The sequence below is a fragment of the Arachis ipaensis genome, unplaced genomic scaffold, assembly GCF_000816755.2.
Source record: "Arachis ipaensis cultivar K30076 unplaced genomic scaffold, Araip1.1 Aipa437, whole genome shotgun sequence".
Lineage (NCBI taxonomy): Eukaryota > Viridiplantae > Streptophyta > Magnoliopsida > Fabales > Fabaceae > Arachis > Arachis ipaensis.
Window position 1 is genome coordinate 27,615 of NW_015496069.1, and position 11,686 is coordinate 39,300.

The window sequence follows — 11,686 nt, forward strand, 5'->3', positions numbered from 1 at the left end:
TTAGAAGTCTTAGCATATGTTTCAAAACAATGCATGCATTCATTAAGTACGTTCATGAAAAGAACAAATCATGCTCAGGTGATCATAGCTTATTAAATTTAAAATGACATAAATCTTAAATCATGGGTTGCCTCCCTGATGGGATATTTTCATGGAAAAACGAATTTCTCCAAAACACCCAAACTTAACCGGCAAGTGCACCGGGTCGCATCAAGTAATAATAAGATTTTTACGTATCAAGTTTTTGGCGCCGTTGCCGGGGATTGAAAAAGATTGACAATGATTAAGTGAAATGAAGATCTAGATCTAGCATTTTTTTTTGTGTTCTCTAGCTTTTTACTAACACACTAACTGTTTGAATTTTTGCTTAAACCAACTAACATTTCACTCCAGCCATGGATTGAAGTGTTGTTGCCTTTCTGGAGTTGTGTGATTCTTATACTTTGGTTGTATGTCAGGTACAAGGAGAACTATACCCACTTTCTGTGAACAAGACGAAAGAACCCTCAGGAGATTAAGAAGAGCTGAAAGAGGGAAATACATTGTTGGAGAAGAGGATTCAGAAGAAGAAGAACAAGTCATGGAGGGCACTTCACATAATCATGCTGAGGGAGTTGCCAACAAGAACAACCCAGAAGGAGTTGCCAACAATAACAACCCACCTCAAAGGAGAGTTCTAGCTTCTTACACCCTCCCAAATCCAAGACACTGTGGGAGTAGCATACTTGCCCCCAATGTTCATGCAAACAATTTTGAATTGAAGCCTCAACTCATCACTCTTGTGCAAAACAATTGTTCCTATGGAGGAGGCCCACTTGAGGACCCAAATCAGCACTTATCTGTCTTCCTAAGAATTTGTGAAACTGTCAAGACAAATGGTGTGCCTCCAGATGTTTACAAGCTACTATTGTTCCCATTCTCTTTGAGAGACAAGGCATTTCAATGGCTAGAAACATTTCCCAAGGAGAGTATCAACACTTGGGATGACCTGGTGAATAAATTCCTATCCAAATTTTATCCACCTCAGAGGATCATAAGGTTAAAAACAGAGGTGCAAACGTTCACTCAAATGGATGGGGAAACATTGTATGAGGCATGGGAAAGATACAAAGCTCTGCTTAGAAAATGTCCACCTGAGATGTTCAGTGAATGTGATAAGCTTCAAAATTTCTATGAAGGGTTGACTGAAAAATCTCAAGAGTCTTTGGATTACTCTGCAGGAGGCTCACTACAATTGATGAATACAGCCGAAGAAGCTCAGAATCTCATAGACATGGTGACAAATAACCAATACTTCTTTGCTCATCAAAGGCAACGCCAACCTATGCAAAAGAAGGGTGTATTGGAACTAGAAGGAGTGGACACTATCTTGGCACAGAACAAGTTGATGCACCAACAGATCCAGCAACAAATGGAAATGATGGCTAAGAGAATAGATAGCCTCCAACTAGCTTCAGTGAGCACAACAAATCAAGCTTCAATTGAATGGGGTCAAAATGAAGCAGGCAATATTGAGCAGCAACAAGAACAAGTTCAATACATGCAAAATACCTCAAATCCTTCTCAAAATGACTTCCATGGTGACACATACAACTCATCTTGGAGGAATCACCCCAACCTGAGATGGGGTGACAATCAAAATTCATGGCAGAGAAACCACAATTTCAACAACTCCCGTAACACAAACAACCAAAATCATTCACCCAGTAACACTAACCAATACAAAAACTCACAAAACACATATCATCCACCTCATAACAACTCACAAACTCACCAAAATAACTTTTCCACACTTCCATTCAACTCACAAAATAACCACCTCAATGCTCCAAACAACCTCCACCAGCAACCATCACCTACCATACAACCGCATCCAGATTCCCAGAGGATCTCTAACTTAGAGATGTTAATGGAGAAACTCATCAAGACTCAAGAGATGGCAAGACAAGATCAAGCTCTGACACTCAAAAACCAAGATGCATCTATGAAAAATCTTGAAAGACAAATGGGACAAATGGCCAAACATATCACAGAGATAGGTGAGAAGCGAGCACTCCCTAGTACCACTGAAGACAACCCAAGGGACACAGGAAAAGCCATAAAATGGGAGGAGTGCAAAGCAATCACTCTGAGAAGTGGGAAGAAGGTGGAGACAGAAGCCATCACTAAAGAAGAGCACAACAAAGAAGGCTTAAAAGAGGAGGTGAGGGAACAAAAGCAGGAGCAAGAAACCTCTACACAAAGTGATAAATTAGCTAAGAAGGAGGAAATGAAATCATATCAACCAATGATTCCATACCCTCAAAGGTTCAAGGGAGAGAACAAAGAGAAGCAATACTCCAAATTCTTGGAGATATTCAAGACACTACACATCAACATCCCTTTCATAGAAGCACTTGAACAAATGCCATTGTATGCAAAGTTCATGAAGGAATTGTTAACAAAGAAAAGATCCTTGAAGGAGGGACAAATGGTTGTAATGACCACGGAGTGTAGTGCCATCATCCAGAAAGGATTACCAAGGAAGAGGAAGGACCCAGGGAGCTTTCATATCCCCTGCACCATAGGCAACATAACAATTGAGAGAGCATTTTGTGACCTTAGTGCAAGCATAAATCTGATGCCTCTATCTTTGATGAGGAAGCTTCAGATTCATGAATTGAAACCCACAAAAATAGCCCTTCAAATGGCGGACAAATCCATTCAGCAAGCACTTGGGGTTGTGGAGAATGTATTGGTGAAGGTGGACAAATTTTTCCTCCCAGTTGACTTCGTCATTCTAGACATAGAGGAAGATGACAACACTCCCATCATCCTAGGGAGACCTTTCTTAGCTACTGCCAGGGCATTGATAGATGTTGAAAAAGGAGAATTGATGCTAAGGGTGCATGAAGAGCATATAGTATTCCATGTCTTCAAGAATTTGCAAGATTCCACCCAAGAGGAGGAGTGTATGAAGATTGATTCCATAGACCCAAACATAAAAGAGGCACCTGATGAAACGCTTCCAATGCACCTAAGCTCATGCTGGAAAAGAAAGGAAGAGGTAGAAGTGCTGCAACAAGCTCAAAGAATAGAGGAGAAGCTACAATCAAAGTGTGCATTTGAGACTCTCAGCAAGGACATTCTAAAAATTGAGGCCCCAAAACCTGAACAGCCTCCTGAAAAAGAAAAGAGCCCCAAGAAGAAAGTGCCAAGAGGATGGAGAAACAAGAAAATCCCCACTGAAGATTTCTCACCAGGGGATAAAGTGATGCTAACTTACCAACCAATGGAAACATCTCCACACTTTTCTGGATATTACACAGTGAACAAAATCCTCTCACTTGAACATGTGGAAATCATCAAGAGAGACACTGGAAGGAAGCTCACGGTGAGAGGGGAAGGATTAAGGCACTATGATCATCATCCTCCCTAAAGAGGGACAACCGTCAAGCTAATGACGATAAAGAAGCGCTTGTTGGGAGGCAACCCAACCTGAGGTAGTTTTCTTTTCATAGCTAGTTTAATAAAAAGGTTAATTAGTTTTATCCATGTTGTAAGAAGCTAAGTTTGGTGTTGCACACCAAAACAATATAAGGGAGAATGAAGGATTCTAAGTTTGGTGTTCCACCAAAATCTCATCATAAAACATATTCTCACCTTCTGCATAATGCTAGCTTCAAGCATTTAGATAAACTAGTTAACTATTTTACTGTTTCCTAGTTTTTAGTTCTATTACCTTTGGCAAAGAAAAAGAAGTTCCATATATGGTTGATTTGATGCATGAGAACCATCGGCAAGGTACTAAGTTTGGTGTTCCCACACCAAAGTAAGTTCAAAAGCCCACAAATAATTCATGCATGCTAACCATTCTTCAAGTGCTTGGGGACAAGCAACTTTCAAAGTTCATTGTAGGCAGTCACTTCAATCTTGGGAAGGATTAAGCATCATCAATCAAAGAGACAAAGAAGGATGTAAAGACTAACAATGATGATGATAAGGAGTAAAGCAAGTGAACTCCAAAAGGTTGTATTGTTAAGTGATTGTCTTTTACTTAAAACTGTTATGATTGAAAGTGATATTGTACCCCTGTTTATCTGCTTAGTATGACTTTTTTTGTAGTTCAATAACTAAGATGTTTGATATTTCATAACACCATACTCTTGAAATTGCTTGCACTCAATATCTATAAGAATGCAAACAGAAAACATTTCTTTGAAAAAGAATGATTGAGGAATCAAAAATTTTGTTTTGAGGCAAGCAAAAGATTAAGAGAAGTGGTGGTTCTAGTTGTATGAATGTGTATTGAGGTTGCATGTTTGTGAAAACCTGCATGGGAGCTCATAGGCAGGAAATAGAGTTCAAAGAAGTATTGTGGAGATTCTCAAACATCTTTTGATCCAAGAAGCAGCAAAAAAAAAAAAAGGACATGGCAAAAGGCTCTGAGCATCAATTACTAGGAAGAAAAAGAAAGAAATAAGAACTCAAAGAGTTATTATCCTAGTTAAATGCTTGTGGTAGAATTGTGTCAAAGAGAGAGGCTTGAGCAAGTAAATCCTAAGGGGTGCTTCAACACCTAATACCTTAAAACCAACTGGTTTGGGAGTATTGATTGAAAGCTTATCTAAAGAGCCGCTTTGAGACATGACACTTAGAGTCAAGGCCAAGACACAAAAACTATAAGCTGCTTCAAGGTGATTACCTATAGAGAGATTTCCATGATATCATTTGAATGAAAGTCCTAAGATCTAAGACTTCCGAAATGTAGGGACTAATAAGCACTGAAATCCTTGCATGAGCATATAATTCAGAGTTCACCCCACTATCACTTAATCACTTCACTCACCAAGGCATTACAAGCTATCCCTCAACTTGTTCCAATTTATTTTGTTCATAAGCTTTATTTGAGTGTCATGTGTAGCAAGTTCATTTCCTTTTCTTTATACTTGACACATTATTCACTATAGACACTTGGCTCACATTCCTTCTTAGAACATTGATGCCCAGCACCTCTTTGGGCTACTAAATGCCTCGTAGTTAGGTTGCTCTTGATAGTGGACTTTCAGCTGATGATCCCAGGTTAGTTAACCCAAGTCACCGAGTGTTGATGCACTCCAAAGAACTTAGTAGTCCAAGCAGATCCTAATACAAAGACACCACAGGCATATATTCTAAGGTTCAAGCTATTGGTGTCCTGCTTTGTTTCTTTTTGTTTTTCTTTTGTTCTGCCACTCTTTGGCTATTTCTTTTTCTCCCCTTTTTTTTTTCTTTCTTTTTGTTTTTCCGTCTAACCAAGGACTTTTATTTGATTGAGATTCATAGACAGTAGGCCACTTTATACTTAGAAGGAGACATCCTAGTTCTTTTATTCACTAAAAGTGAGCTATTATACAATCACACACACACACACACCACTTACTTTTATTATACTTCTATCTAACAGAGAACTATCTCACTTCACATTCAAACATTTCTTTTATTGAATTGAAATTGCAGGGGACAAAGCATGCATTTTTGTTAAGTGAAAGTAAACACACAAGCACACACTTAGACTAGCTTACTTATTTTAAGAAAATTGATTCTACTTGTACTAGATGAACACTTTAGCAAGATATAAATCATAGCATCTCTCAACAACTGAAGTTAAGTATAGATACAACCTATTGGTTTGCAGTTCTTTTGTCCTTCTTTTTGTTGATCCCCTTTTGAGTCATGGTGCATTATGTCTTCAATTGGTGGTTAGTTCCATGCACAATTCTCAAAAGTTGCTTGCTTCTCAAGCCCTTAGGTGACTGGTTAGTATGCATGAATTGAGTGTGGCTTTTGGATTTAATTTCGTGTGGGAACACCAAACTTAATTCCTTGCCACTGTCTCTAATGCAACAGGTTGTCTTAACAACAATTCTCAGGATTTTAAAAACATGGAATGCTAGGTGCTCATCATGCACTCTTAACAACAATTCTCCTTTTTCAACATCTATCAATGCTCTGCCCGTAGCCAGGAAAGGCCTCCCCAGGATGATGGGAGTGTTAGGGTCTTCATCCATATCCAGGATGACAAAATCAGCTGGGAGAAAGAATTTTCCCACTTTTACCAACACATTCTCCACAACTCCCAGTGCTTGCTTAATGGATTTGTCAGCCATTTGGAGAACTATTCGTGTGGACTTCAGCTCAGAAATTTGAAGTTTCCTCATTAGAGACAAAGGCATCAAGTTTATACCTGCACCGAGGTCACAAAATGACTTCTCAATTGTTATCTATCCTCGTTTTCTTTTTTTAACCTCTGAGGGTACGGAAGTTTGGGGACATCTGGCTTCACCCCTTCCTTCTTCTCTTGTAGCTGTGTTTCAAGGATGTCCACATCTTTCTTTGAGCTTTTTGCATTCTTGGTCTTTCTCTCCTCTTCACTTCTCTCTTCTGTCTCTTCTCTGTTGTGTTCTTCTTGATTGATGGCTTCCTTCTCCCTAGTCTTTTCACTTCCCACTATGATTGCTTTGCACTCCTCCCACTTTGTAGCTTTTCCTTTGTCCTTTGGATTGGAGATTGTATCACTTGGGATAACATTGGTTAGCCGTTCAGCTTGTTTGGCCAATTGTCCCACTTGTCGTTCAAGGCTCTTCATGGTAGCTTCATTTCTCTCTTGCATTTTGACCAAGCTTTGAGTGGACTGAGCAATTGCTTGTATGGCTGCCTCAAGACTTGAAATTCTACTTTCATGTAGGGGTAGTGTGGTAGTTTTGGGGGTTAGATGTTGGTGCGGAAATGCTATTTTGATGAGTTTGTGGATTATGGTGGGGTGGTTGATATGTATTTTGTGATTTCTTGTATTGATTATTATTAAAAATAAAAATACTAGATCTAGATCTCCACTTCACTTAATCATTGTCAATCTAATCAATCCCCGGCAACGGCGCCAAAAACTTGATGGGATATTTTCGTGGAAAAACGAATTTCTCCAAAACATCCAAACTTAACCGGCAAGTGCACCGGGTCGCATCAAGTAATAATAACTCACGGGAGTGAGGTCGATCCCACAGGGATTGAATTGAGGCAAACTTTTGCTCAAGCTTTTTGTTCTCTCTTCCTCCTAACCCTTCCTTCTTGCATCAACCTTTCTCCAAGCTTTCTTCACCTATCATTATTCAACCAAACACATCAAAGCTATGCTCAAAATCATGAGATATTCATTCTTTTATAATATGTGACAATTATAGCATAAAACCTCATGAAATAGCATGAATTCATACATGGTTGATTAAATCAAAGTAAACATGAAAATCTACCCAATTGGCTTGCTTTTGGCTCAAGAAAGTGCATAATTCAATTGAAAACAAAAGAAAAAGGCTAGTGAAACTAGGCTAAGATGACTTGTCATCACTCCCATGGAGCGCTCTTTTATTGTCATTAGCTTGACACTGGGGCTTTCTTTTATGGTGGTTGATGATTGTAGTGCCTCAACTTATCTCCCCTGACTGCGATCCTCCTCTTTGTTCCTTGGTGTTCAATTTCAGCATGCTCTAATGAGAGTATATTGCTGACAGTGTAGTAATCATCAGTCTGTTGGCTTGCTCCTAGTTGTTGATAAATCAATTGCACTTTATCACCTTTAGAAAGCCCTTCTATTGGAATCTTTCTGTTCTTCCAACCTCTTTTTATTTTGTTTCTGTGTTTCTTCCTTTCTTTTGTTGATCTTTCTTCTCTGGCCGTAGGTTTACTTTGGAAATCTCTCTTCTTAGTGGCTAATATTCCAATATCCTCTTGAACTTCTTCATCCTTCTGCACAATCTTTTGCCTTGGGATGTTGCTGTGAATTGCCTTGTTGCTTTCTTCCTTTAACTGTGATTCTTCCTTGTCGAGTTCCATATAGTCTTTCTTCTCATTACTGAACTGCGCTTCTGGTAATACTTTCAGAGTGACACTCTTATCATGCATTCTGAGAGTTAATTCTCCTTGCTCTACGTCTATGATAGCCCTGGCAGTGGCCAAGAACGGTCTCCCAAGTATGATGGAGTCACTTTCATCCTCATCTGAATCTAGAACCACAAAATCTGCAGGGTATATGAATTTGTCCACCTTGACTAGAAGATTTTCAATTACACCCCTGGGGTATACCATTGACTTATCTACCAGCTCTAGAGACATCTGTACCAGTTTAACTTCCTCTATACGCAGCTTTTTCACCAAAGAGGAGGGAATTAAGTTAATACTTGCTCCTAGATCGCACATTGCCTTAGTGATGGTTAATTCCCCAACGGTGCAAGGCAGCAAAAAGCTCTTAGGGTCTTCAAGCTTAGGAGGAAGCCCTTTTTGAATCAAAGCCATGCATTCCTCAGTAAGCAGTATGGTCTCTTTCTCGTCCCAACTTCTTTTCTTGTTGATAAGCTCCTTCAAAAACTTGGCATACAGAGGCATTTGCTCAAGTGCGTCAGCCAAGGGAATATTGATCTCCAGCTTTTTGAAAGTCTCAAGGAACTTATGAAAATGTTGGTCCTTAGTCTCTTTGCTGAATCTCTGGGGATATGGCAGTGGAGGTGTGATGCTCTTTCCTACTTGCTGCTGTCCCTGAATCACTTCTTTTGAACCGTGTGATTGGTTGTTCTTCTCTTTGAGTTTCTCAGTGCTCTTGTTTGGCATCACAACTTGATCCTTGGCTTCATCTGCCTTTGTTTGTTTTTCATCTTCTATTGGTCTTTTGCTGCTCTCTGCTTGCTTCTTTGTAGTGTCATTGTTGCTCATCAATGTTCTCCCACTCCTTAATTATATCGCCTTGCATTCTTCCTTAGAATTTGGGATTGTGTCACTCAGCAGTGAGCTTGAAGGTCTCTCAACAGAAATCTGCTTGGAGATTTGCCCAATCTGCCTCTCTAGGCTCTTCATGGAGGCTTCATGGTTCTTGGTTGTCATTTCCTGGTGTTTCCACATTTTGTCTATCAAAGTTTCCAAGTTGGTGAGTCTTTGAGATTCAGGTGATGCTTGTGGTGGGTTGTGAGATGTGGATGGTGGATGGTGGGCATTTTGGTTGGTGGGTTGGTTATTGGATTGGTAATGGTTGGGGTTGGGGTAGTTGTTTTGAGGTTTTTTGTAAGGGTTTTGGTTAGTTTGCTGCTGGTTGTGGTTTTGGTTGTTCCTTGAAGTGTTTTGGTTTGAGTTCCTCTGCCATGGTTGTTGGTTCTGGTTGTGATTATCTCCCCATCTGAGGTTTAGGTGGTTTTTCCAGGATGGATTGTATGTGTCACCATACACTTCATTCTGTCCAGAATTTTGGTTGTGCATGTACTGGACTTGTTCTTGCTGCTGCTCCTCTTGAGTTTCTTCATTTTGCCCCCATGTGGATGATGGTTGGCTTGTGTTAACTACTGCAACTTGGAGGCTATCAATCCTCTTGGCCATTTGCTCAAATTGTTATTGAATTTGCTACTGCATCATCTTGTTTTGAGTCAAGATTGAGTCCACTCCTTCTAACTCCATTACTCCTCTCCTTTGTGATGGTTGGCGTTGCCTTTGATGCGCAAAGAAATACTGATTATTAGCCACCATGTCAACAAGTTTCTGGGCTTCCTCAGCAGTTTTCATCAGTTGTAGTGAACCTCCAGCAGAATGATCTAGTGCCTCTTGAGATTTCAATGTCAGGCCTTCATAGAAATTTTACAGCACGTCCCATTCATTGAACATCTCTGGAGGACACTTTCTGATTAAGGCTTTGTACCTCTCCCATGCTTCATACAAGGATTCGGCATCTAATTGTGTGAATGTCTGTACCTCGGTTTTCAGCCTGATGACTCTTTGGGGTGGATAGAATTTGGCTAGAAATTTAGTCACCAAGTCATCCCAACTAGTGATGCTTCATTGGGGAAAAGTTTCAAGCCATTGTGCGGCCTTGTCCCTTAATGAGAACGGGAACAGCAGAAGCTTATAAGTTTCAGGATTCACGCCATTGGATTTGACAGTGTCACAAATCCTTAAGAAGGTAGATAGATGTTGATTTGGATCCTCCAATGGTCCTCCCCCAAACGAGCAGTTGTTTTGGACCAATGTGATGAGTTGTGGCTTCAGTTCAAAGTTATTTGCATTGACATTAGGGGTGAGAATGCTGCTTCCACAATGTCTAGCATTTGCAAAGGTATAGGAGGCCAGTACTCTCCTCTGTTGTGGGTTATTGTTAACCCCTCCTCCTGGATTAGATGGATCTCCTTCCATCTCGTGATATTCTTCCTCAGATTCTTCCTCTCCAACAATATTTTTCCTCTTTCAGCTCTTCTTAACCTTCTAAGAGTTCTCTGGTCAGTTTCTGATAAAATAGGAATGGATCTCCCTGTGCCTGACATACAAACAACAAAAGAAACACCACCAGTAACACTTCAATCTATTGCTAGAATGAAGTTTAGTTTAAGCAAAATTTCAAACAGTTAGTGTGTCAGTCAAAAATTAGAGAAACAGAAAAGAAAAAGTGCTTGATCTAGATCTCCACTTCACTTAATCATTGTCAATCTATTTCAATCCCCGGCAACGGCGCCAAAAACTTGATGTGTATTTTCGGAAAACGAATTCCAAACACACAAAACTCACCGGCAAGTGCACCGGGTCGTATCAAGTAATAATAACTCACGTGAGTGAGGTCGATCCCACAGGGATTAAAGGATTGAGCAATTTCAGTTTAGTGGTTGATTTAGTCAAGCGAATCAAGATTTGGTTGAGTAATTTGTGATTAACAGAATTTAAATTGCATGGAAAGTAAAGGGAATGGGTAAATTGCATGAAATTAAAGAGAACAGAAAATAAAGTGCTGAATCTTAAAGAACAAGAAATTAAATGGCAGAAACTTAGAACGCAAGAAATGTAAATTGCAGAAGAGTAGAAGCCGAAGCAGTTAACTGAAATGGAAATTCAATTATGCAGAAAATTAATCAATATCTCAAGGTGAGATTGAAACAGAAGTTCTTCAATTCTCCACCCAAGATCCGAAACAAGAAAAGTAAAAAGTGCTCAAACAAGAACAAGGAAGAAGAGAGATCAATTCTCCTCCCTAATTCTCTTGAATTCTAAAAACAACAATGCAAAAATGTCCAGGTGCTCTCCACTGTAAGTGTTCTCAAAATTTTCTAAGGAAAAAGCTCCCTTTAAAACTTAAATCCTAAGCTATTTATACACTTTCTTCAAATGGTCTTCAATCCTTGAATTAGGCCTTTTCTCTTGATGGAATTGGGTTGATAAGAGTCTCTGTTGATTGCTCTTGGAGTTGGAGAGAAACCCATTGTGAACCGGGTCAAGAATCGTAAAAGTTTGAGTAAAAGTTTGAGGCAAACTTTTACTCAAACTTTTTATACCAGATGGCTTCACTTGCTGCTACCAACGTTTGGGCTAAAGTTTGAGGTCAAACTTTTGCTCAAACGTTGGTCTCCTTGTGTATATGTGTGGCGCCAACGTTTGCCAAAAAGTTTGAGGCAAACGTTGGCGCAAGCTTTTCTCCTCCAGGGTGTAGGTTTTGTGATGCCAACGTTTGCCAAAAAGTTTGAGGCAAACGTTGGCTCAAGCTTTTTTTCCAAAAGTTTGAGCTAAAGTTTGAGGCAAACTTTGGCTCAAGCTTTTTTCCTCTGGGGTGTTTTCAATTCTTCCAAAAGTTTGAGCTAAAGTTTGAGGCAAACTTTGGCTCAAACTTTTTTCCTCTGGGATGCTTTCAACTCTTCCAAAAGTTTGAGCTAAA

General features: G+C 39.7%; 1 protein-coding gene across 1 annotated transcript; it reads left to right on the top strand.

Moving 5' to 3' along the window:
• Window positions 1-1,324: 1,324 nt before the first annotated feature.
• On the top strand, window positions 1,325-2,307 carry LOC107624695 (serine/threonine-protein kinase atg1-like; the record flags this gene model as incomplete). Its single annotated transcript, XM_016327143.1, has 1 exon — window positions 1,325-2,307. A coding segment is annotated over exon 1 (983 nt), but the record flags the coding sequence as incomplete, so codon positions are not given.
• Window positions 2,308-11,686: the final 9,379 nt, after the last annotated feature.